At 45.9% G+C, this 27,559-nt stretch overlaps 1 protein-coding gene across 1 annotated transcript in view; it reads left to right on the forward strand.

Annotated features, from left to right (window-relative positions):
- Positions 1-27,559, forward strand: part of POLR2B (RNA polymerase II subunit B) — a 94,094-nt gene that overhangs the window by 31,707 nt on the left and 34,828 nt on the right. Inside the window, exons 6-8 of the mRNA XM_073543699.1 lie at positions 3,812-3,970; positions 4,341-4,505; positions 8,953-9,149. Coding sequence (XP_073399800.1) covers positions 3,812-3,970; positions 4,341-4,505; positions 8,953-9,149 — 521 coding nt within the window. The remainder of the gene's footprint in view (positions 1-3,811; positions 3,971-4,340; positions 4,506-8,952; positions 9,150-27,559) is intronic.

The following is a 27,559-nucleotide window of genomic DNA, read 5'->3' on the forward strand; positions in this document are numbered from 1 at the left end:
CGTCGCACTGCCCTTCGGTCTTGCCACCGCTCCCAGAGTCTTCACTAAGATCATGGCTGCGTTGTTGGCTTCATTGAAGGTCAGAGGTCTCGTTCTTTTCCCGTACCTCGACGATATTCTGATCAAAGCTCCCTCATTTCAACAGGCTCACCAAAGTTTGTCAATCGTCCTGGACACTCTTTCCAATTTCGGGTGGATCATCAACAGGAAAAAGTCCTCTCTGATTCCTACCCAACCTCTGGTCTTTCTTGGCGGCCTACGGTTCGACACTCGTCGGTCAAGGGTCTTTCTCCCAAAAGAGAAGATTCTCTCCCTGCAGCAGGAAGTACGATCGCTGCAGATCACACGACTCCCGTCCCTCCGTAAAGCCATGAGGGTCCTGGGAAAGATGGCGGCGGCGATAGAGGCAGTTCCCTTTGTCCAATTTCACACCAGACCTCTCCTGCAGGCCATTCTGTCGAGGTGGAACAGATCGCCTCTGTCCCTGGATTGCCCTGTTCATCTTTCATACCGGATCAAGCGGTCCCTCAACTGGTGGTTGACGTCGCCTCTCATTCAATCGTGTCGTTCCTTTCTTCACATTCACTGGCAGATAGTAACAGCAGATGCCAGTCTCCTCGGCTGGGGGGCAGTGTTCCGCAACCACACGGTTCAGGGCCGATGGTCGGATCGGGATTCAGCTCTGCCGATCAACGTCCTAGAGATTCGAGCGATCCATCTGGCTCTCGTTCACTGGGAGAAACTCCTCAAGGGACTGCCTGTCCGGATTCATACAGACAATGCCACAGCGGTGGCGTATGTCAACCGCCAAGGGGGGACACAGAGTGTCTCAGCTCTGGCGGAGGTGTCCAAGATTCTTCTTTGGGCGGAGATCTCCGTTCCGACAATCTCCGCGGTACACATTCCCGGCGTAGACAACTGGGCCGCCGATTTTCTCAGCCGGGAGGGCCTCGCGACGGGGGAGTGGTCCCTACATCCGGAGGTGTTTCTTCTGCTCTTCCGTCGGTGGGGCACCCCGGACGTAGACCTCCTGGCGTCTCGCCTCAACAGGAAAGTCCCACAGTCTGTTTCCAGGTCTCGAGACACTCTGGCAGTGGGCGCCGACACTCTGGCCATTCCTTGGTCGCAGTTCGAACTCCCCTACCTGTTCCCTCCCCTGCCTCTTCTGCCCAAGCTGTTGAAGAAGATCAAGGCAGAAGGAATTCCAGTCATTCTCCTTGCCCCGAATTGGCCCAGAAGGTCTTGGTTCGCGGACATTGTCAACCTTCTCGCGGACGCCCCCTGGAAGCTTCCAGACAGGACAGATCTGCTGTCTCAAGGTCCGATTTGGCACCCCAATTCTCGGCCGCTCATTTTAACGGCGTTGCTGTTGAGACCGAGGTTTTGAAACAAGCAGGATTTTCCAACCAAGTAATTCAGGCCATGATCCGAGCCAGAAAGCCATCTTCTTCCAAGATCTACTACCGTACTTGGAAGGCCTATTTCACTTGGTGTGAGTCCTATGGCTTCGCGCCCATGTCTTTTTCGCTCCCTTCAATCCTAGCGTTTCTTCAGGCAGGACTGGATGCGGGGCTTGCCCTCAGTTCCTTGAAAGGTCAGGTTTCGGCACTGTCCATTTTGTTTCAAAAGACGTTGGCTTCCTGTCCTCAGGTCAAGACCTTTCTTCAGGGCGTGGCTCACACGGTTCCCCCGTACCGGGCGCCCGTGGATCCATGGGACCTTAATCTGGTTCTAGGGGTTCTGCAAGGTACTCCCTTTGAACCTATCAGAGATATTTCCCTTTCTCTCCTTTCTTGGAAGGTAGCCTTTCTGGTGGCCATCACTTCCGTCCGGCGCGTGTCGGAATTGGCAGCTCTTTCTTGCCAATCTCCCTTCCTGGTGCTTCACCATGATAAGGTGGTTCTACAGCCTCCGCCCTCTTTCCATCCGAAGGTGGTGTCTTCGTTTCACCTCAAGGAGGAGATCGTTCTGCCGTCCTTCTGTCCGAGTCCCGCTCATTCCCGAGAGCGGTCCTTCAACAAGCTGGATCTGGTTAGGGCGATAAGGGTCTATCTGTCTAGGACGACTCCTTTCCGAAAGACAGTCGCTTTTCATTATTCCAGACGGGGCGCGGAAAGGTCTCCCGGCGTCAAAGGCCACTGTTGCTCGCTGGATCAAATCGGCAATTTTGGAAGCCTACCGAGTTAAGCGTCGCGGAGCCCCTCCGGGATCAGGGCCCACTCTACTCGGGCAGTGGGTGCCTCCTGGGCGGTACGCCACAGAGCTTCTGTGCTGCAGCTTTGCAAAGCTGCATCCTGCTCATCGGTTCACACGTTTGTGAAATGCTGCAGAGTCCACACCTACGCTTCGGCGGACGCCAGCCTAGGTAGAAGGATTCTGCAGGCGGCGATGGTGAGTCCGCTGGCCTGATGGAAGTTTGTTTCCCACCCCAGGGACTGCTTTGCGACGTCCCATGGTCTCTGTGTCCCCCAATAAGGCGAACGAGAAAACAGGATTTTTAAGTTGCTTACCGTAAAATCTGTTTCTCGGAGCCTTCATTGGGGGACACAGCACCCTCCCAAGTTCTACAACTCCTGTCCTTATGTTTGTTGGTTATTTACAGTTGAGTTGTCTGTTCTGTTTTTCAATCTATTCTGTTGCTTCTCCTACTGCTTTCTCACTAACTGAGGAATTCCCTGCCGGTCGGTGGGGTGCACACTGCGGAGGAGGAGCTAACCTTTTTTGTGCATAGTGTCAGCCTCCTAGTGGCAGCAGCATACACCCATGGTCTCTGTGTCCCCCAATGAAGGCTCCGAGAAACAGATTTTACGGTAAGCAACTTAAAAATCCTGTTTTTGTAGTGTGCGCCCGGGCGCACAAAATGCATGCTGTTGCATTTTTTGTGCGTCCGACCTGTCTCAAAAAAGCGCACGCAGTGCGTACGAAATTCGCCCAAAACCCTTTAAAGTCTATGGGAGCGCTGACGTGCGCATGGTCATGCGCACGTCAGCGGAAAAAAAAGCATGCGTTATTTTGCAAAAACATGCGCAAGAAAACGCATTAAAAACGCATGATGAGTGTGAAAGTAGCCTAAGATGGAAAATCTGCAGGTAAAATAACGCACATGCGTTTTTAGTGTGTTTTTCACTGCGGTGACATACCAAAGAAGCATGTAATCTGCTCTTGACTGTATCGATAAAGTTTTGTCAAAATCAAATACAAGGAATTATCAAAAACAGAGCAGCTTTATGTAAAACATGACATACATCAAAAACGTGAAGAAAAACTCCAGTAAAGAAAAAAAGTCCTTTGAAAGCATTGTTACTTTGCAGCATTTTTCCTCACCTGCCTAAAACTAACACACTGAGAATTTACTGAGATGTCACTATATAGAGCTCTGAGTTAGATGGTCTGTACAGAATAAACAGTCGTATCTCTTAGTGACACTGGAATCATCTGATCTTTTGCGGGGTACCTGGGGGGAGTCTTCGCAGAGGTAGCTGATCTCTGTTAACTGTTGCCAGCAGTAGTTGGCAGGAGCAGAGTACACATGCAGTATGTTGCGCAAAGGTTTCGCATTGGTACGTATATGTATGTCAAGGGTCAGGATGGAAACTCAATTTTGACAACAAAATTATGTGCATCAAAACTAAATATAAAAAAGGCAAAACTGTTTGAACGACTGATATGTTGGGCTGAATGCTGAAGTTTCTGGGGCTCAAGTTTGAATTTGTCATCCATTATACGTTCAGATCCTGGTTGCTTGGCAGTTTTTCTGTTGGAACAATGGATTCCTTTTTTTCATTGTTCTTACTCTCCTCATTCTTTCTAGGTCTTAATAGCCCAAGAAAAAATGGCAACAAACACAGTATATGTGTTTGCGAAGAAAGATTCAAAGTATGCATACACTGCAGAATGCAGGTCTTGCCTGGAAAACTCATCAAGGCCAACAAGTTCAATATGGGTCAGCATGCTGGCAAGAGGAGGCCAGGTATGGAAGAGTTTTATTCGTCTCAGACCTAATATAGGTTTTTTTGCAAATACATTGTAGTTGCTTCTCATGTGGGCTTTATTGCAAGAGTGGGGTGTATGTTTTGTTGTCCTGTCCTGAAGAAACATAGTGGCAGAAAATAGGTCAGCATTCCACATCAGCTGTAGAGGGCAACTTAGTCCTCTTAATACGCCATGCTAAATACTACGTTTTTCCAAGCAAAGACTATTGCATAATTAATGAGCAGTCATCACATGATCCCCACCCAGCAATGTTTTTTCGTTTGTTTCAGTTGATATTAGTTTGCCTGTAAATTCGTTTTCTATTAATTAAAGCTGAATAAATTTTTCTGTGACTGTTTTTTCATCAGGGTGCAAAAAAAAGTGCCATTGGCCAACGTATTGTTGCAACATTGCCTTACATTAAACAAGAGGTGCCCATCATCATTGTGTTTCGAGCTTTGGGGTTTGTGTCTGATAGAGACATTCTGGAACATATAATATATGATTTTGAAGATCCCGAAATGATGGAAATGGTAAGTGAGATGTATATCTTATGATTTCTGTACAAGAGTAGGAGCTTCTGCTCTTTTTTTATTCCCCGATCTCAGGTCATTTCATGCCAATATCAGTCTAATTATGCTGAAAGCTGCAATACTTATGTGGCTGAAAATCTATAGCTCTGAATTTTGGGTGTACTCCTGCCATTATGCAAGAAATTGCTGAGAAATATTACACGCATGAGGCTGGATAAATTGTTGCAGTTCTTGAATTAATGCTATTATTGGGTCCAGCAGGATGGAAGTCCTTCCTTAATATTTCCAATATCTTTGCGATTCACTTATTACTTTGACTAAAAAAAAAAAAAAAATCTTGAGGGCTTTGCTCATTAGATACTTGGTGGCTAAGACTCTTCTCACATCAGTGATTGTCTCGAATTATGCTTAGCAGAACACGTGCATTAAACAGTGACAGAGTTGCAGCCTTTATGGTAAAATAGCTGCTAGGAAACCACTGCTAAGGACAGGCAACAAGCAAAAGAGACTTGTTTGGGCTAAAGAACACAAGGAATGGACATTAGACCAGTGGAAATCTGTGCTTTGGTCTGATGAGTCCAAATTTGAGATCTTTGGTTCCAACCACTGTGTCTTTGTGCGATGTAGAAAAGGTGAACGGATGGACTCTGCATGCCTGGTTCCCACCGTGAAGCATGGAGGAGGAGGTGTGATGGTGTGGGGGTGCTTTGCTGGTGACACTGTTGGGGATTTATTCAAAATTGAAGGCATACTGAACCAGCATGGCTACCACAGCATCTTGCAGCGGCATGCTATTCCATCCGGTTTGTGTTTAGTTGGACCATCATTTATTGTTCAACAGGACAATGACCCCAAACACACCTCCAGGCTGTGTAAGGGCTATTTGACCAAGAAGGAGAGTAATGGGGTGCTACGCCAGATGACCTGGCCTCCAGTCACCAGACCTGAACCAAATCGAGATGTTTTGGGGTGAGCTGGACCGCAGAGTGAAGGCAAAAGGGCCAACAAGTGCTAAGCATCTCTGGGAACTCCTTCAAGACTGTTGGAAGACCATTTCCGGTGACTACCTCTTGAAGCTCATCAAGAGAATGCCAAAAGTGTGTAAAGCAGTAATCAAAGCAAAAGGTGGCTACTTTGAAGAAACTAGGACATATTTTCAGTTGTTTCACACTTTTTTGTTAATTATATAATTCCACATGTGTTAATTCATAGTTTTGATGCCTTCAGAGTGAATCTACAATTTTCATAGTCATGAAAATAAAGAAAACGCTTTGAATGAGAAGGTGTGTCCAAACTTTTGGTCTGTACTGTATGTATTGAGCTGCATTCTGCCAATGGTCTCAATAGTGACCCTAGGCAGAAAAACGGCTGTGGGGTCACCCAGGGACAGTGGCCTGTAAGCTCCTGCTCAGAGCAGGAGCTGACACACCACCTCCCTGCTTTCGATGCACTGTTCTAATGTCCTGCAATGCAAAAGCATTGCAGAGGTGTTGGATCAGCAATTAGTCAGTGGAAAGTTGATGTCCCATACTGCGACAGGGTAAAAGAAAAAAGTTTTAAAAAATTGTAAAAATATATATAAAAAAAATATTAATCGAATTATTTATGCAAAAACAAAAATAAAGTATGGTACTTGTATTTGGTATTGCCGCATCCTGAACGACCCAACCTATAATCTGTCCCACTAATTACCCTTTTAGTGAACACTGTAAAAAAAAAAAAGAAAAAAGCAACAATGCTTTATCTCCTCTTACTGCCAAACAAAAAGTAGAATAAAATGCAGTCAAACAGACGAATTTAAATTAAAATGGTAACACTGAAAACATATTGTCCCGCAAAAAACAAGCTGCCAAACAGCTGTGTCGGGAGAGAAATAAAGTTATAGCTCTCAGAATAAAGCAATGTATTTTATTGTGTAAAAACGCCAAAACATAAAAAAAAATAAATGGGATTGCTGCAATTATACTGACCCAAAGAATAGAGCAGCCTTATCAATTTTACTAGGATGAATGGCATTAAGAAAAAAAAAAATCCTGAATTGCTGATTGTTGTTCATTCTGCCTCCCAAAATTCGGAATAGAAAGCGATTAAAAAGTGGCATTTGCTTCAAAATAGTACCAATAACTCTTCCTGCAAAAAAAAAAAAAGCCGTCACATGCCGAAATGTGGAAAAATTATAGATTTTTGCATTAACGCTTTTTAGTGTGTGGCAGCAGCCAGGCAGAAAAAAATATATATATATCTGGTATCCCTGTAATCGCATCAACCTGAAGAATAAAGTCATCTAATCACTTATTTGCACGAGGAACGGCGTAAAAAATAAGTAAAACAAATTCACCTGCTGTTGATTTGTTCATTCTGCCTCCCAAAGATCGCAGTAAAGCCCTGCTCATTTTTATCTTGGGCTGAGCGCTTGCATCGGGATTTCCATGTAAATCTCTGAAATACGTGATTCAGACGGAATCCCCGGTGGACGATTCCTTATAATAGGCACTGTGAATGCCGTCTATCCTATGAGCCGGCATTGTCCGACTTTTTAGGCATGCATAAAAGCACGGTCAAACACATTTTTGTGCATTTCTGAAAAGGACAAAGCTGAGCAGAGGCCAGACCGAGTCCAGAGTAACTGCTGCCTCATAATAGTGAATAGATCCCTCAGGAGTTTCAATTGAATCATGTCACTTGGAGATTTAGATGGAAACCCCTATATAAATGCTCAGCGCAGGATGACTGTGATCCAAAATGTTATGCAAAATGTTCCCAATAAAAGCTTCAACTCGATCCACAAAAAAAAAAAAGCAAGTCTCCACTCAGGTCCATCATCTGTTAACAGAAATATAGGGGGCTTCCATGTTACTAGTAGTACAGAGGCTCTGAAAAAGTGAAACGGCTCCTCGCCCCCCCCCCCCCCCCAAAGATATTCAGGAAATTCTACGCTCCCAAGTCCAGAGCATTTTCCTTTCTGAGCCCCACTGTGCCTAAATCTTATTTAGCATCCACTTGTTTGACATTTCTGGGTCGATGAGAGCCCGCCTAATTTACTGGTGCATATCTTCAGAAGCATGAGCTGGGCACTACATCGTACTGGGCACTACACTGTTGCTTGTTTCTAGAAAACATCCATGGAGTCAAAATCGTCACTACACCTGTAGATCAATTCCCAAAGGGGTATAATTTCCAAAATGGGGTCACTTGAGTGACTTTGCTCTTTTAGCATTTAGGGGTTCTATATGGAGTTTGCAAACTGTTATTGGAAAATCTGTGCTCCAGAAGGCAAATAGTGCTTCATCTCTCTAAAGTCTCTCCGTGTAGCTAAGCAGTACTGTACAGCCATATATGGGGTATTTCTACATGCTGTAGAAATTATGGGGCAAATTTTGGGGCCATTTTTACCCATTTCCCATCTTGAAATTGTAAAATCTGTGGCTAAAACAAATGTTTTGTGGTAAAAATGTAATTTTACTTCACTTCCCAATAGTATGAAATTCTGTGGTGTCAATATGGTCCCAGCATGAAGTCATTGAGAGGTGTAGTTTGTAAAATGGGGTCACTTATGGGGGTTCTGCTGTTCTGACACCTTAGGGGCTCTGTCAGTGTAACATGGCACCCTCAAACATGTGCAGCAAAATCTGCACTGCAGTATGGCGTTACTACTTTTCCTGTTGCAGTGTTATTACAACATAAAGTGACACTGGTCAGAATTGTAAAATTTGGCCTGGTCGTGAAGGGGTTAACTCTGAGTAACACAATAGACTACTTGGACAGGCCACTCCCTGGCGGCAAGCCGCCGAGCACTATTCTTGTCGGCTAGTCTACTGTGGTAGCTTTAAAAGTATGGTAAATGTGCGTCTATTTGGACATCACTGGGTATATTTGCGAATGCCCAAACTTGTTTTTGAACTTGGGATAAATTTCTATTTTGCCACAATGGAAGATGCTTCAATAATGTGTCAGACAAAGACTAAGGGCCCCGTTACATTTAGCGATGCACCAGCGATCCCGACAACGATACGACCCGGTCAGGATCGCTGGTGCATCGCTAAATGATCGCTAGTAAGCTGCCAAACAGGCATATTTCACTAGCGATGTAGCAGAGGTCGGCGGTCGTTCCTTACCTGTCAGACGCGGTGATGAAGACGTCCTCCCGCCCGCGTCCACTCGTCGGCGCCAGCAAGAAGCCGCCGCCAAGAAACCGTTCAGGATGTTCTCGCGCGATCAACGGTAGCCGGGGGGGGGGGTGGTTGGAGGCAAGTGTCACATACAGCGATATCGCTAGCAATATCGCTGCTGCGTCACAAAATCGGTGATGCTTTAGCGATATTGCTATGTGTGAAGCCCCCTTTACATGATTCTTATTCAATCTACAGTTGTACTGTGGGCTACAACACATCTTGTTTTTGTGGGTTTTGTTTGGCAATTTTAGGACCCATTGTCTTGTTTTCAACAGGTCAAGCCTTCCCTTGATGAAGCCTTTGTCATCCAAGAACAGAATGTTGCTCTGAATTTCATTGGTTCTAGAGGCGCTAAGCCTGGTGTCACCAAGGAAAAAAGAATCAAATATGCCAAGGAAGTTCTTCAAAAAGAGATGCTTCCACATGTTGGTGTCAGTGATTTCTGTGAGACTAAAAAAGCCTACTTTTTAGGGTGAGGTTTGAGTGAAATTTTTCTTACATTATTTCATTAATGCTTTTCCCCCTTTAGTCTAGCATTGTTGTTTTAAGACTGTTTTGATTCGTGCGAAATTCTTCCAATTTGAATCTTTTTTTTTTTTTTTTTTTTTTTTTTTTTATAGAGTTTTTATATATTCGCCAGAGGTGTGTTTTTTTTTTTTTTTTTGTGTTTTTTTTTATGTTCACCATTGTTTCTTGCTCCCAGATGTTTGTGACCTGATGCAATAATTTTTTTGCTCAAATGTTATCCAGTCGCTCTTGAAAGGTTAAAAAAAAAAAACAGAAAATGTAAACCCCATGCTCCATATTGAAGAATTTGTGAACTTCATAGGGATTACCAGAATGGCAGTGATGGGGCTCTGTAGCAGACATCTGGCTGCCATGGGTAACCCATCAGGGGCCCGATGGGAGCTGTTGGATGCGAGCACCAGTGAGCATTCTATTTACACGCCATTGTCTGAGATTAGACTATAGAGCTTGAATGACAATAAGCGCAATTGGGTCTTATCTGGATAGAAATGAATAAAATATAAGTAGTGGTGTTCATCACCTGGTTGGGTTGTGTGATCACAACCGCTAAAAAGGCATTGGTTGCTGCAGACCCACAGCTATGAGAACATCAAGAACTGGCGTGATAATGGGTCAAATCTTTGCTGCCAGTGGATGAGTGATAAGGAGTTAGGAGTCCAGGAATGTGGTTTATTAGTCAGTGCGTTTTCGAAGTGTAAGGCTGCGTTCATACGTCGCTTTTTTTGCATTTTTGCAGTGTTTTTTAACGCGTGATTTTGCTGCGAAGATGCAAACAAACAGCATCCCATGCAGTCCTATGGGATTCTGCAATGCTGTGGATTTTCCTGTGGTGGAATCGCATCGCGCCAAAATACGCAGCATGCTCATTATTTTGCAGAATCGCGGCGATCTCGCACCCATAGGAATGCATTGTTCCACTTCCTGCATGTGGCTGGGCCCACCATGCAAAAAGTAAGCAGAACGTTTGCGGATGGTACCCACGGTCCGGAGGAGAGGAGACTATTCTCCGGGCTGTGGGTACCATATCCCTGTAAAAAATAGAATCAAAAATAAAAAATCGGGTTATATTCACCTTCTGGCATCCCGCACAGCCTTCCCGGGCCTCAGCGATGCTTCCGTTCCCAGTAATGCCTTGCGAGACCTTTGACATTGCGGTCTCTCGATAATGTAGCGGTCCCTATTCCTCGCGAGACCGGTACATTATTGCAAGACCGCGACGTCATCAAAGGTCTCGCAAGGCATTACTGGGAACGGAAGCATCGCTGAGGCCCGGGAAGGCTGCGCGGGACGCCGGAAGGTGAATATAACACCATTTTTTTATTTTTAACATATCTTTTACTATTGATGCTGCATAGGCAGCATCAATAGTAAAAAGTTGGTCACACTCGTCAAACACAATGTTTGACGAGTGTGACCAACCTGTCAATCAGTTCTCCAAGCGATGCTACAGATCGCTTGGAAAACGCTAGCATTCTGCAAGCTACAAACGCTTGCAAATAGCTAGTTTTTCTGCGGGAAAATTGCGGGAATATAAAATGCGATTTTCCAGCGGAATGGAATTCCGAAACTTTCGCGTTATCTTCCGCGAGAGTTCCGCTACGTGTGCACATAGCCTCACACTTCATCAGAACAAACCACTGTGGATTGTCTTATTGAAGAAGTATCACAATTTGAAAGGTGTTGACTAAATAATCGCATTGCTGAAGTCTTGACTTTCTCATCATTCATCCGTCGGCAGCCCAGCTTTAACCCATTTTCACACCTAACCTTAATTGAGATTGACAGCAATATTTAAATGGCTAACTGCAGCAATCGGTGTTCAGCTCTGCCTCTTGCCGTTAGATGCGATGCAATCGCGTTGTTCTAATGGTCTCCATGGAGACCCCTGGCACCAAAATGGCCTCGGGGTCCTGGAGTGAAGGTGGCTGGCGAGCGCCTGCTTAGGCCTGTTTCACACTTCCGTTTTTGTGTCCGCCAAACGGATCCGTTTCCGTTTTTTTGACGGAAACTGATGCAAACGGATCCGTTTTTAAAAAAACGGATCCGTTTTTTGACGGATCCACGGTAACCACTAATGGAAGTCTATGGGACAAAAAAAACGGATCCTGCAAAAAAATGGCGGATCCGTTTTTTTACGGAAACCAACGGATTTTGACGGATTTGAAAAAACGGAAGTGTGAAACAGGCCTTAGAGCAGGTGCTGGCATGCCTTCTTCTCTGCCTATTAAATCGTGATACTCTGCTGTGCAGTGTCAGATCAGCAATCTGATGTAAAGTAGTAATGTCCCATACTGGGACAACGTAATAAAATTAAAAAAATATTCTGTGTAAAAAAAAATATATATATACGGTGTATATGTGTGTGTGTATGTATGTGTGTGTGTATATTAGGGTGACCGGATCTCATATGGGGGGGAAAAATGTCAGAATCTTGTTTGTCTGGACCCCACAAAACGATTCCCCTTTCCAGATATTGAGAGAGCCAAAATTTGAGCTCGATCAAACGACGTTAACCCGTGCCGCTCGTCGCTCAAAGTTTGAAAAAATCCAAATTGAGGTATTTTAAGATTTAGGTATTTTGCATAGTCTGTTAGACTATAAAGAATGTGATAACAACATTGCAGAAATAGCCCTGACCAAATTTTCGAACCATTTGTGGTATTTGAATGCAGAGTTGGTGGGATTATCGTTTTTTGATCCCACCATTACAGACAATGAAAAGTTGTTAATGGCTAATAAATTGCTCAGTAGCACAGATGAACCATCAGAGCACGCTAACCTACATGAGTTGATAATTTTACATAGTTATCTAATCTATTCTAGAGCTTTTGTTAAAGTAGTTTTTGAAACGTCAGAATATAATGCTCGGCATTTGCTTACAACTTGCAGGACATATTGCTTTTGTTCTTCATCTTTTGTCAGAAGGTCGTTAAAGTCGGTTACTTCCTACCTCTTTTAATTTTTCTTTCCTAACTTTTGGATTTACAACCCTAGCGTGCTCTGATGGTTCATCTGTGCTAATGAGCAATTTATTAGCCATTAACAACTTTTCATTGTCTGTAATGGTGGGATCAAAAAACGATAATCCCACCAACTCTGCATTCAAATACCACAAATGGTTCGAAAATTTGGTCAGGGCTATTTCTGCAATGTTGTTGTCACATTCTTTATTTTTTGCGGTCACCCTAGTGTGTGTGTGTGTGTATATATATATATATATATATATATATATATATATATATATATATATATATATATACACATACACGCACACACACACACACTGGGGCAAAAAAGTATTTAGTCAGTCAGCAATAGTGCAAGTTCCACCACTTAAAAAGATGAGAGGCGTCTGTAATTTACATCATAGGTAGACCTCAACTATGGGAGACAAACTGAGAAAAAAAAATCCAGAAAATCACTGTCTGTTTTTTTTATTTTATTTGCATATTATGGTGGACAATAAGTATTTGGTCAGAAACAAAATTTCATCTCAATACTTTGTGATATATCCTTTGTTGGCAATGACAGAGGTCAAACGTTTTCTGTAAGTCTTCACAAGGTTGCCACACACTGTTGTTGGTATGTTGGCCCATTCCTCCATGCAGATCTCCTCTAGAGCAGTGATGTTTTTGGCTTTTCGCTTGGCAACACGGACTTTCAACTCCCTCCAAAGGTTTTCTATAGGGTTGAGATCTGGAGACTGGCTAGGCCACTCCAGGACCTTGAAATGCTTCTTACGAAGCCACTCCTTCGTTGCCCTGGCGGTGTGCTTTGGATCATTGTCATGTTGAAAGACCCAGCCACGTTTCATCATCAATGCCCTTGCTGATGGAAGGAGGTTTGCACTCAAAATCTCACGATACATGGCCCCATTCATTCTTTCATGTACCCGGATCAGTCGTCCTGGCCCCTTTGCAGAGAAACAGCCCCAAAGCATGATGTTTCCACCACCATGCTTTACAGTAGGTATGGTGTTTGATGGATGCAACTCAGTATTCTTTTTCCTCCAAACACGACAAGTTGTGTTTCTACCAAACAGTTCCAGTTTGGTTTCATCAGACCATAGGACATTCTCCCAAAACTCCTCTGGATCATCCAAATGCTCTCTAGCAAACTTCAGACGGGCCCGGACATGTACAGGCTTAAGCAGTGGGACACGTCTGGCACTGCAGGATCTGAGTCCATGGTGGCGTAGTGTGTTACTTATGGTAGGCCTTGTTACATTGGTCCCAGCTCTCTGCAGTTCATTCACTAGGTCCCCCCCGCGTGGTTCTGGGATTTTTGCTCACCGTTCTTGTGATCATTCTGACCCCACGGGGTGGGATTTTGCGTGGAGCACCAGATCGAGGGAGATTATCAGTGGTCTTGTATGTCTTCCATTTTCTAATTATTGCTCCCACAGTTGATTTCTTCACTCCAAGCTGGTTGGCTATTGCAGATTCAGTCTTCCCAGCCTGGTGCAGGGCTACAATTTTGTTTCTGGTGTCCTTTGACAGCTCTTTGGTCTTCACCATAGTGGAGTTTGGAGTCAGACTGTTTGAGGGTGTGCACAGGTGTCTTTTTATACTGATAACAAGTTTAAACAGGTGCCATTACTACAGGTAATGAGTGGAGGAAAGAGGAGACTCTTAAAGAAGAAGTTACAGGTCTGTGAGAGCCAGAAATCTTGATTGCTTGTTTCTGACCAAATACTTATTTTCCACCATAATATGCAAATAAAATGAAAAAAAAACAGACAATGTGATTTTCTGGATTTTTTTTTCTCAGTTTGTCTCCCATAGTTGAGGTCTACCTATGATGTAAATTACAGACGCCTCTCATCTTTTTAAGTGGTGGAACTTGCACTATTGCTGACTGACTAAATACTTTTTTGCCCCACTGTATATGTGTGTGTGTGTATGTATATATGTGTGTATATATGTATATGTGTGTGTGTGTGTGTGTGTATATATAAAATTTTTTTTTTTTTTTTTTTTTTTAATCCCCAAATAAAGAGAATTTTTTTTTTTATCAATAAATACATTTATTTATGTAAATAAAAAAAAAAAACAAAAGTACACATTTGGTATCGCGCGTCCATAACAACCCGCTGTATTGTCCCACTAGTTAACCCCTTCAGTGAACACCGTAAAAGAAAATAAAGCATTGTATTTTGCCTCGTTTTTTATCATACCGCCGAACAAAAGGTGCAATAAAACGCGATCAAAAAGATGGATGTAAATAAAAATGGTACCGCTGAAAACTTCATCTTGTTTCGCAAAAAACAAGCCCCCATAAAGCTCCATCAGCAGAAAAATAGTTATAGCTCAGAATAAAGCAATGCAAAATAATTAATTTTTCTATAAAATTTTTATTGTGTAAAAGTGCCATAACATAAAGAAAACATATAAATGAGGTATCGCTGTAATCTTTCTGACCCAAAGAATAAAGCTGCCATATCAATTTTACCACACGCATAACGGTATTTTAAAAAAAAAAAAAAAAATCAATTCCTGAATTGCTGTTTTTTTTGTTCATTCGGTCTCCCAAAAATCGGAATAGAAAGCAATAAAAAAATGTCATGTGCCCCAAAATGGTACCAGTAAAAACGTCAACTTGTCCCGCAAAAAATCAAGCCCTCACATAACTGTCGTGCGGAGTATGAAACAATTATAGCTCTCAAAATATGGTGGCGCAAAAACTATTTTTTGCAATAAAAAGCGTCTTTCAGTGTGTGACAGCAGCCAAACAAAGACCCGATAAAAATCTGGTATCGCTGTAATCGTACCGACCCGAAGAGTAGTCCCCTAATCACTTATACCGCATGAGGAACGGCATAAAAAATAAAACCAATTCTTCACCTGCTGTTGACTTTTTTCATTCTTCCTCCCAAAGATTGCCGTAAGGCTTGGCGCACATTTATCCTGCGCTCTACACTGAGCTGTTACATTGGGGTTTCCGTGTAAATCTCTGAAATACATGATTTCAGACAGAATCCCTGGCAGAAAATTCCCTATAGTGAGGCAGATGGTGGCACTGTGGATGCCATAGCACCTGTGAGCCATGGGTGTCTTTTAGGATTGCATAAAAGTGCAGTTGGCCACAGTTTTGTGCACTTCTGAAAAGGAAACCGCGGAACAGGAACAGAGGCCAGACGGAGCCAGAGTAACTCTGCTGCCTCACTATAGTGAATTTATCCATCGGGGTGTCAGATTTAGATGGAATCTCAGCGAAGAGCGCACAATAACTGTGATCACACACGTTATGAAAAATGTTCCCAATAAAAGCTTCCACTCAATCCACAAAAAAAAAGCAAGCCCTCACTCAGGTCTGTCATCTGTTAATGGAAATATAGGGGCCTCCACGTTACTGGTAGCACAAAGGCTCTGGAAAAGCGAAATGACACTGCACCCGCCAAAAGAAATTCAGCAAATTCTCTGCTCCCAAATCCAAATGCCCCCTCCCTCCTGAGCACCACAGTGTTCCTAATCCATATATAGTGTCCACATGTTTGACATTTCTGTAGTGATAAGAGCCTGCTTAATTTACAGATGCGTGTCTCCAGAAGTAAGAGTTGGGTATAATTTGCTGGTCACTACAATGGCAGTTGCGATTTTCACTCAACATCCACTGCTGCTAGTTTCTGCAAAAATCCCATGGAGTCGAAATCGTCACTACACCTGTAGATTCCCAAAGGGGTATAATTTCCAATGGGGTCACTTGAGGGGAGATTATGCTTTTCTAGCACTTGGGGGCTCTTTATATGGAATCCACAAACTAGTCTAGGAAAATCTTCTGGTCAACTATTAACCCTTCTAACCAAAAAAAAGTTTAAAAAATTGCACTGATGTAAAGTAGACATGTGAGAAATGTTATTTATTAAAGGGGTCGTCCAATACTGGGAACAACCCCTTCTTAAACTAAATGTTCGGCCCCGATAAAATAATAAAGCCTATACTCTCCTCCCGTGCCTGCTCTGTTCAGTGGTGTCGACACTCGTGGTCCGGGGCCTGGGAAGTGGTGGAATGACAAACTGACCATGTAGAGGAAGTCCAGGATGAACTGCATAGCCCTGGCTTCCTCTTCGTGTTCAGTTCGCACGAAGGCGGAGACAGCGACGCCAGCGCTGATTGGGCGCCTGCATCGTGTGTCACAACACCATATCACAGTCCCGGGGAGAGCGAGTTACAATACCACGGGAGCTGCACTAGCAGAAGAGGTGACTTTAGACTATCGGGGCTGAACATTTAGTTTAAGAAGGAGTTGTCCTAGTAGTGGACAACCCCCTTAACTATTTTTAGTGTGACATAATTCCTCTGATTTAAGGGCATAAAAATTTGCCATTTTCAAATTTTCTTGCCAAAATTTCCGATATATTTTTTTTTTTTTTTAAATCAAGTCATATCAAAGACGTTTTACCACTCTAATGAAGCACAATATGTCAAGTAAAAACCATCTCCGAATCAGTGCGATTTGTTGACTCGTTCCAGAGTCATTACCACTTAACCACTTCACCCCCAAGGGTGGTTTGCACGTTCATGACCGGGCCAATTTTTACAATTCTGACCACTGTACCTTTATGAGGTCATAACTCTGGAACGCTTCCATGGATCCCGGTGATTCTGACATTGTTTTCTCGTGACATATTGTACTTCATGTTAGTGGTAAAATTTCATTCAAATAACTTGCGTTTATTTGTGAGAAAAACGGAAATTTGGCGAAAATTTTGAAAATTTCGCAATTTTCCAACTTTGAATTTTTATGCCCTTAAATCACAGAGATACGGCACACAAAAAACTTGATATCTAACATTTCCCACATGTTTACTTTACATCAGCACAATTTTGGAACCAAAATTTTTTTTTGTTAGGAAGTTATAAGGGTTAAAAGTTGACCAGCGATTTCTCATTTTTACAACACCATTTTATTTTTAGGACCACATCACATTTGAAGCCACTTTGAGGGGTCTATATGATAGAAAATACCCAAAAGTGACACCATTCTAAAAACTGCACCCCTTAAAGTGCTCAAAACCACATTCAAGAAGTTTATTAACCCTTTAGGTGCGTCACAGGAATTTTTTTGAATATTTCAAAAAAAAATGAACATCTAACTTTTTTTCATAAAAAAAATACTTCAGATTCAATTTTTTTTATTTTACCAAGGGTAACAGGAGAAATTGGACTGCAAAAGTTATTGTGCAATTTGTCCTGAGTACGCAGATACCTGATATGTGGGGGGGAACCACTGTTTCTGTGCATGGCAGAGCTCAGAATGGAAGGAGCGCCGTTTGACTTTTTCAATGCAAAATTGGCTGGAATTCAGATTGGACGCCATGTCACGTTTGGAGAGTCCCTGATGTACCTAAACAGTGGAAACCCCCTACAAGTGACCCCATTTTGGAAACTAGACCCCCCAAGGAACTTATCTAGATATGTGGTGAGAACTTTGAACCCACAAGGGCTTTACAGAACTTTATAACGTACAGCGGTACAATTAAAAAATCATATTTTTTCCACAAAAATGATCTTTTCACCCTCAATTCTTATTTTTCCAAGGGTAACAGGACGGTAAAAGTTATTGTGCAATTTGTTCTGAGTACGCTGATACCCCACATGTGGGGGTAAACCACTATTTGGGCGCATGGCAGAGCTCGGAAGGGAAGCAGCGCCATTTGACGTTTTTGGCTGGAATTGAGATCGGACACCATGTCGCGTTTGGAAAACTCCTGATGTACCAAAACAGTGGAAACCCCCCACAAATGACACCATTTTGGAAACTAGACCCCCTAAGGAACTTATCTAGATGTGTGGTGAGCACTTTGACCCCCCCAGTGCTTCACAGAAGTTTATAATGCCCGGGTGTGAAAATAAATAATTTGTATTTTTTCCACAAACATGATCTTTTAGTCACCATTTTTTTATTTTCCCAAGGGTAACAGGAGAAATTGGACCCCAAAAGTTGTTTTCCAATTTGTCCTGAGTATGCTGATACCCCATATGTGGGAGAAAACTACTGTATGGGCACACGTCGGGGCTCGGAAGGGAAGTAGTGACGTTTTGGAATGCAGACTTTGATGGAATGGTCTGCGGGTGTCATGTTGCCTTTGGAGAGCCCCTAATGTACCTAAACAGTGGAAACCCCCCACAAATTACACCATTTTGTAAACTAGACCCCCCAAGGAACTTATCTAGATGTGTGGTGAGCACTTTGAACCCCCCAGTGCTTCACAGAAGTTTATAACGCCCGGGCGTGAAAATAAAAGACCCAGGCAAGATTCCCAGCTGGAATCCTCTCCTAGTCCCATCTCACCGCATAGCCCTTCTCACCAGCCTCCCTCTCGGGCCTCCTCTCCCGAGTCAGGGGAAGCGCTTTCGGACAGGTCATCTGAGGGGATTTTAGAGCTGGATTCAGACCAGGATGCAAGCATGAAGGTCACAGTGCAGGACCTCATTGCTGCGATCCATCATACCTTCGATATTGCTGACTCCCCTGCGAAATCCTCAGATCAGGAGGTTTCGTTCAGACGGGCAGAAACTCCTTCCAGGGTTTTTCCTTTCCATTCCGAGTTTGGGAAAATTTTTACCAAGGAAAGAGAGGATCCGACCAGACGCTTTCAAAGAGGAAAACGTCTCGGCATACTCTACCCATTTGCTAAGGAGCTCACGGACAACTGGTCGGCCTCTCCCTCGGTCGATCCGCCCGTGTCCAGGCTATCCAATAACACGGTTCTCCCGCTTTCAGGCGTGGCGTCCCTAAAGGATTCTAATGACAGGATTATAGAATCCCTGGCGAAGTCTGCCTTTGAAGCGGCTTCAGCGGCGGTGTGTCCAATCTTTGCTTCATCCTGGGCAGCAAAGGCCATAGCCACGTGGGCAGACTACCTTCGTCAGGGCATCTTAGATAAGGCGCAACCGGAGCATTTGGCCGATCTCGCCAATCAGATCTCCCATGCTGGGGACTATCTTCTCTCCGCTTCCTTGGATGCTGCATCCTGTGCAGTTCAGGCGTCAAGCAACGTTGTTGCAATTCGACGTACAATTTGGCTAAAGGCATGGCAAGCGGACTTGTCTTCTAGAAAGTCCCTCACTAACCTGCCTTTTCAGGGGGTGCGCCTCTTTGGGTCCCAATTGGACCAGATTATTAAGGACGCCACCGGAGGCACGAGTTCACTCCTCCCTCAGTCCAAGCCTCGCAGACCCCCTCTAAGGCGTCAGTTTCGACCCTTTCGGACTTTCCGCCGTTTCAATACGGCGGACAACTCCTCCAGCCAACAGAGAAAGAAAGTTTCCTTCAGACCCACTCCTTCCTGGCGACCCCACTCCTCCCAGGGCAGACTGTCCAGATCTAGATCTGGACGGTCTACTTCAGCATGACTATCATCGGGCACGCGAGGGGCCTTTCCAATTGGGAGGTCAACTTCTATCCTTCAGGGACGTTTGGCTGGCCGCCGTGGAGGACGCCTGGGTCAGGGAGGTCGTATCCTCAGGATACAAGATAGAGTTCGTCTCTCTCCCACGGGATCGTTTCTTCGAATCCCGGCCTCCAAAGGATCCAGCCTTGATCCCGGGGTTCTCTACGGCTATTGCCGCTCTCCTCAGTTCCGGGGTGATTGTGCCCGTTCCCGAATCGGAGCGCTTCACGGGGTTCTACTCGAACCTGTTTGTAGTGCCGAAAAAAGACGGCGCAGTTCGACCCATCTTGGATCTCAAGCTGCTCAACAAGAAAGTCCGCCTTCGCCACTTCCGCATGGAGTCGCTTCGCTCGGTCATCGCCTCCATGGAGGAGCAGGAATTCATGTGCTCAATAGACATCCAAGATGCCTATTTACATGTTCCAATTTTTTCCGGACATCAGAAGTTCCTGCGCTTTGCGATTCGACAGCACCACTACCAGTTTGTCGCACTGCCCTTCGGTCTTGCCACCGCTCCCAGAGTCTTCACGAAGATCATGGCTGCGTTGATGGCTTTGTTGAGAGTCAGAGGCCTCGTTCTTTTCCCGTACCTAGATGATATTCTGATCAAGGCTCCCTCATTCCAACAGGCTCACCAAAGTTTGTCAATCGTCCTGGACACTCTTTCCAATTTCGGGTGGATCGTCAACAGGAAAAAGTCCTGTCTGGTTCCTACCCAACGCCTGGTCTTTCTAGGTCTTCTGTTCGACACTCGTCGGTCAAGGGTCTTTCTCCCACAAGAAAAGATTCTCTCTCTGCAGCAGGAAGTACGATCGCTGCAGACCTCGCGATTCCCATCCCTCCGTACAGCCATGAGGGTCCTGGGAAAGATGGTGGCGGCGATAGAGGCAGTTCCCTTTGCCCAATTTCACGCCAGGCCTCTCCAGCAGGCCATTCTATCGAAGTGGAACAGGTCGCCTCGGTCCCTGGATCGCCCTGTCCATCTTTCTTACCGGATCAAGCGGTCTCTCAACTGGTGGTTGTCGTCACCTCTCATTCTATCGGGTCGATCCTTCCTTCCCATTCACTGGCAGATAGTAACCACAGATGCCAGTCTCCTCGGTTGGGGTGCTGTGTTCCGCAACCACACTGTTCAGGGTCGATGGTCGGATCGGGAATCAGCGCTGCCGATCAACGTTCTGGAGATTCGAGCGATCCATCTTGCTCTGGTCCACTGGGAAAGGCTCCTCAAGGGACTGCCGGTACGGATTCAGACAGACAACGCCACAGCGGTGGCATATGTCAACCGCCAAGGGGGAACACTGAGTGTCTCAGCCCTGGCGGAGGTGTCCAAGATTCTTCGTTGGGCGGAGATTTCCGTTCCGACAATTTCCGCGGTTCACATTCCCGGCGTAGACAACTGGGCCGCCGATTTTCTCAGCCGCGAGGGTCTCGCGGCGGGAGAATGGTCCCTACATCCGGAAGTGTTTCATCTGCTCTGCCTTCGGTGGAACCCCGGATGTAGACCTCATGGCGTCTCGCCTCAACAGGAAAGTCCCACAATTCGTGTCCAGGTCTCGGGACCCTCTGGCAGTGGGCGCCGACGCCCTGGCTGTTCCTTGGTCCCAGTTCGAACTTCCCTACCTGTTCCCTCCTCTGCCTCTTCTTCCCAAGCTGTTGAAGAAGATCAAGGCAGAAGGACTTCCGGTCATTCTCATCTCCCCGAATTGGCCCAGAAGGTCTTGGTTCGCGGACATTGTCAACCTTCTCGCGGACTCCCCCTGGAAGCTTCCAGACAGAACAGATCTGCTGTCTCAGGGTCCGATTTGCCACCCCAATTCTCGGCCGCTCAATTTAACGGCGTGGCTGTTGAGACCGAGGTTCTGAAACGAGCAGGATATTCCGACCACGTAATTCAGACCATGATCCGAGCCAGAAAGCCATCATCTTCCAAGATTTACTACCGTACTTGGAAGGCCTATTTCACTTGGTGTGAGACCAATGACGTCGCGCCCATGTCCTTTTCGCTCCCTTCAGTCCTAGCGTTTCTTCAGGCAGGATTGGATGCGGGGCTTGCCCTCAGTTCCCTGAAGGGTCAAGTTTCGGCGCTGTCCATTCTGTTTCAGAAAACGTTGGCTTCCTGTCCTCCAGGTTAAGACCTTTCTTCAGGGCGTGGCTCACACGGTCCCGCCGTACCGGGCGCCCGTGGATCCATGGGATCTTAATCTGGTTCTTGAGGTTCTGCAAGGTCCGCCCTTTGAACCCCTCAGGGATATTTCCCTTTCTTGGAAGGTAGCCTTTCTGGTGGCCATCACCTCCGTCCGGCGCGTGTCGGAATTGGCAGCTCTTTCGTGCCGCTCTCCCTTTCTGGTTCTCCACCAGGATAAGGTAGTTCTGCGGCCTCCGCCCTCGTTCCTTCCGAAGGTGGTGTCCTCGTTTCACCTCAACGAGGATATCGTGCTACCGTCCTTTTGTCCGAATCCAACTCATCCCCGAGAGCGGTCCTTGAACAAGCTGGACCTGGTTAGGGCGGTAAGAGTCTATCTGTCTAGGACAACTTCCTTGCGAAAGACAGAGTCTCTTTTCATTATCCCTGATGGAGCACGGAAAGGTCACCCGGCGTCAAAGGCCACCATTGCTCGCTGGATCAGATCGGCTATCCTGGAAGCCTACCGTGTTAAGCGTCGCGGAGCCCCTCCGGGTATCAGGGCCCACTCTACTCGGGCAGTGGGTGCCTCCTGGGCGGTGCGCCACAGAGCTTCCGCACTGCAGCTTTGCAAAGCTGCAACATGGTCATCGGTTCACACGTTTGTGAAATTCTACAGAGTCCACACCTACGCTTCGGCGGACGCCAGCCTAGGTAGACGGATTCTGCAGGCCGCGGTGGTGAGTCCGCTGGCCTGATGGAAGTTTGTTTCCCACCCCAGGGACTGCTTTGGGACGTCCCATGGTCTCTGTGTCCCCCAATAAGGCGAACGAGAAAACAGGATTTTTGGGTTGCTTACCGTAAAATCTGTTTCTCGGAGCCTTCATTGGGGGACACAGCACCCTCCCATGTTTTACAGCTCCTGTTCTTACTTTGGTTAAATGGTTACAGTTGAGTTGTTTATGTTGTCAACCTATTCTGTTACTTCTCCTACTGCTTTCTCACTAACTGAGGAATTCTGCCGGTCGGTGGGGTGTACACTGCGGAGGAGGAGCTAACCTTTTTTTGTGCATAGTGTCAGCCTCCTAGTGGCAGCAGCATACACCCCAAGGTCTCTGTGTCCCCCAATGAAGGCTCCGAGAAACAGATTTTACGGTAAGCAACCCAAAAATCCTGTTTTGGAATGCAGACTTTGATGGAATGGTCTGCGGGTGTCATGTTGCCTTTGGAGAGCCCCTAATGTACCTAAACTATTGAAACTCCCTACAAGTGACCCCATTTTGGACACTAGACCCCCCACGGAACTTATCTAGATGTGTGGTGAGCACTTTGAACCCCCAAGTGCTTCACAGAAGTTTATAACACTCGGACGTGAAAATAAAAAAATCATTTTTTTCCACAAAAATGATATTTTTGCCCCCAATTTTTTATTTTCCTAAGGGTAACAGGAGAAATTGGACCCCAAAATTTTTTTGCAATTTGTCCTGAGTAGGCTGATACCCTACATGTGGGGGTAAAACACTGTTTGGGCGCATGGCAGAGCTTGGAAGGGAAGGAGCACCATTTGACTTTTTCAACTCAGAATTGGCTGGAATTGAGATCAGACGCCATGATGCATTTGGAGAGCCCCTGATGTGCCCAAACAGTGGAAACCCCCAATTATAACTCCAACCCTAACCCCAACACACCCCTAAACCTAGCCCTAACCCTAGCCCTAACCCTAAGGCTGTGTGCACACGCTGCGGATTTTGCTGTGGTTCCGCAGCGGTTTTGGCTGCTGCGGACCCGCAGCAGTTTCTGCTGCGGTGTACAGTACCATGATTCCCTATGGGAATCAAAAACCGCAGTGCAGACGGTGCGGAATTTTCCGCGCGGATTATCTGCGGTTTTCAGTCCGCAGAAAGAATTGACATGTCAATTCTTTCTGCGGATTCTCCTGCGGTTTGCCATCTCCTCTATTGAGGAGATGAAAAACCGCAGAGCAATCCGCAGGTAAAACCGCAGGTCTTTTGACCTGCGGTTTCACCTGCGGATTTTACAAAATCTGCGCGGCTGAATCCGCACCTAATCCGCAGTGTGTGCACACAGCCTTACCCTAACGGGAAAATGGAGATAAATACTTTTTTTTTAATTTTATTATTTTTCCCTACCTAAGGGGGTGATATCGGGGGGTTTGATTTACTATTTATGGCGGTTTTTATATTTGGCAGCTGTCATACGCTAAAAGACGCTTTTTATTGTAAAATAGTTTTTGCATCACCACATTTTGAGAGCTATAATTTTTCCGTATTTTGACCCACTGAGTCATGTGAGGTCTTATTTTTTGCGGAACGAGTTGACGTTTTTATTGGTACCATTTTCGGGCACGTGACATTTTTTGATCGCTTTTTATTCCTATTTTTGGGACGCAGAATGAACAAAAACCAGCGTTTCATGAATTTCTTTTGGGGGGGTGCGTTTACACCGTTCCGCGTGCGGTAAAATTGATAAAGCGGTTTTATTCTTCGGGTCAGTACAGTTACAGCGATACCTCATTTAGGTCGTTTTTTTATGTTTTTGTCGGTTTTATGCAATGAAAACTATTTTATATAAAAAATAATAATTTTTGCATCGCTTTATTCTGCGAGCTATAACTTTATTTTTTCTTTGATGATGCTGTGTGGCAGCTCGTTTTTTGCGGGACAAGGTGACGTTTTCAGCGGTACCATGGATATTTATATGAGTCTTTTTGATCGCGCGTTATTACACTTTTTGTTTGGCGGTATGATAATAAATCATTATTTTTTGCTTCGTTTTTTATTTTTATTTTTTTAAGGGGTTCGCTAAAGAGGTTAACTAATGGGACAGTTTTATAGGGCGGGTCATTACGGACGCGGCGATACCTAATATGTGTACTTTTATTGTTTTGTTTTTTTTTATTATTTCCAAAAAATGGATTTATTGGGGGAATTTTTTTTTTTTTTTTCTAATTTATTTGGCGATTTTTTTTTTTTTTTTTTTTTTTAAATTATTTTAACACTTTTTTTATTTTTTACTTTATTAAATAGTCCCAGGTGGGACATCACTGTCCTGTGACAGATCGCTGATCTGTCACATCACAGATCACTGTGACAGATCAGCAATCTGTCACAGGCACTGCAGAAGGCTTCCTCATGCCTGCGCTTTGCAGGCACTGAGGAAGCCAGCTTCCTCAGGCCCCCGTCGCCATCTTGGATTCGGGGGCCTGGAGGAAAGGAGCCCCCCGCAGCAGCGCTGCACATTGTGCTGCCGTGGGGGGCTCAGGGAAGCACGGAGGGAGCCCCCTCCCTGCCGATGCTTCCCTTTAACCCCCGGTACACCGCGATCATGTTTGATCGCGGTGTGCAAGGGGTTAACGTGTCGGGGGTGGTCCGTGACCGCCCCTGACACATTGTGCCGGGTGTCAGCTGTGATAATCAGCTGACACCCGGCCGCGATCAGCGGCGCTCACCACGTGGGCGTCGCTGATCGCGGTAGACGTACTATCCCGTCCACGGTCATACGGGCCCGGGTACCGTGGACGGGATAGTACGTCGGATGTCAGGAAGGGGTTAAAGTGACACTGCTCAGAATTGTAAAACTTGGCCTAGTCGTGAAGGTGAAAACAGGCTCGAGGGTGAATGGGTAGTGTTTGGTTACTTTTTGTTATTATTTATTTATATAGCGTATAGTGCCATTGATTCCATGGTGCTGTACATGAGAAGGGGTTACATACAAATTACATATATCACTTACAGTAAACTAACAATGACAGACTGATACAGAGGGGAGAGGACCCTGCCCTTTCGGGCTTACATGCTACAGGAATTCCCTCCAAATATCACAGTCCCACCTCTCTTATGAGGCGACCAACGGGGGAATAAAGTATTTCTCCCACGCCTCATTGGGGGACACAGAGACAGTGGGTGTTATGCTGATGGCAACTAGGAGGACACTAAGTAAACCAGAAAAGTTAGCTCTTCCCCTGCAGTATACACCCTCTCGCTGGCTGAGATTTCTCCAGTTCTTGCTTAGTGCCTATAGGAGGCACTTGGGTCTGGTTTCAAACCCTACCGTTTTTATTTCATTTTTGAATTTTCTGTACATTTTTATTTTTTTAATTAACTGAGTGAAGAGGGCGTCGGTTCCTTTCTACAGCCCGCTCTCCCCTGAACCAACAACAGGCAAGCACGCGGAGTATACCTCCCTGTACACTTTCCTGCGATGAATGGGGCTGATTCCTCTGACGATGGTTCCCTTACGGTCGGTAGTCCACGGATACAAGGGCAAGCGCAACAGGACGAAGCACAGGAGTGCATGGAGAGGACTTGAGCAGCGCTTTTCGGATGCCCTGAATCAGCCCCAGAGTTCTCCATCCCCCTGCCACAGGGTGGATCGATTGAGCAATACCCCTTTAAGACCTCCTCCAGCTCTGCTACATCGCCCGGCGGATGAGACACCTGCAGCTGGAAGACCCCAGACAGCGCGACCTGCCTGAGCACAGGAGTGGAGGTATGGGGTCGGGTCCTTGTCCCCGAGAGAAGCGCTGACTTAGCGTCAGCAGCGGTACACTGGCGCCCGGTTGCGGTCCCCCACCGCCCCGGCGCTTACCGCGTGGAGGCCAGAAATTTAGTCCCCGGCTTTTCTGGCCTAGGCCTCGATTTTAATAGCGCTGCTTTCGCTAGAGCTGCCTACTCCCAGCCCTCGGTGTCTACCGCGGGTAGGCCAAAAATTTAGTCCCCGTCTTTTCCGGCCTACTAGCGCTAACGTCGCCGCCCCCTCCTCTTGGCGCCTCTCATTCCTTACGAGACGCGCAATTCTAATTTTGGGTGCCATGTCTTTTACCTCAGCTGCCGTTAACCCTTTCAGGAGCACTATGCCTGCTCTGGACAGCCAGATATCGGGTGACACCACAGGACCACCTCTCTCCTCCCGGGGGACACAGCACAGGACTGTGGGTAAGCTGCATATGCCCTCAGATTAAAGCTTAATCCCTTCCCGGCACATTCCCTGCAGACAGACTCTGCCGTTAACCCTTTCAGGAGCGCTATGTCTCAATCTAAGGAGGCTAAACGGGCTGCTAAGAAGCACACTGCGTTTTTTACCGTGTGTACCACTTGCAAGTGTGCCTTACCCAGTGCATAGACTAATCCGTTATGCACGGACTGCGCCCCGGACTGCGTTCCAACGCCCCTTGCCGCTGCTGCTGACGGGCCTCCTGCGTTTAGTACCCCTAAGTGGGTTGCGTCCCTGTCACGGTCAGTGGAGTCTCTGACCCAGGCTATATTTTCGCTCCGGAAGGACTCTTTAAGTCAGAAAGCATCCTTACTTCCCGAGGAGGGCTCTGGCGTCGGCCGGGAACCGTCCACCAGCAGGGGCCATACTCGTTCAAGGGATGGTCAGGTTTCTAGAAAGTGGACCCATAACGCGTCCCCTAGTCCTGTTCGCGCATCAGCATCGGCGACTCCTGTCTCTCGTTCTCCTGAGGTTCACAGCGAGCACGACTCTGAATTCGAATCTGACACGTCAGCCCCTCAGAATCCCCCAACTGATCAACAGTCGCTTGATTCTCTTATAGAATCAGTCAACAGGATTCTGAAGTTGGATGAGGAAAATATTCCTGCTCTAGCACACCCTATCTCATTTAAGAAAACCAAACGTGTGCGCAGGTTATTTATCAGCCATCCGGTGTTTAAGGAATTTGTCCAGAAACATAGGGATTGTCCGCATAAGCGGTTCACAGAGCAAAAGTCTACTCATGCTAAATACCCTTTTGATCCAGACCTAATGAAGGATTGGTTACCGTCCCTTCCGGTGGACCCTCCTGTATCGCGTC

This window comes from Dendrobates tinctorius, unplaced genomic scaffold (assembly GCF_039654945.1).
Source record: "Dendrobates tinctorius isolate UK_male_01 unplaced genomic scaffold, ASM3965494v1 ptg000011l, whole genome shotgun sequence".
Taxonomy (NCBI): domain Eukaryota; kingdom Metazoa; phylum Chordata; class Amphibia; order Anura; family Dendrobatidae; genus Dendrobates; species Dendrobates tinctorius.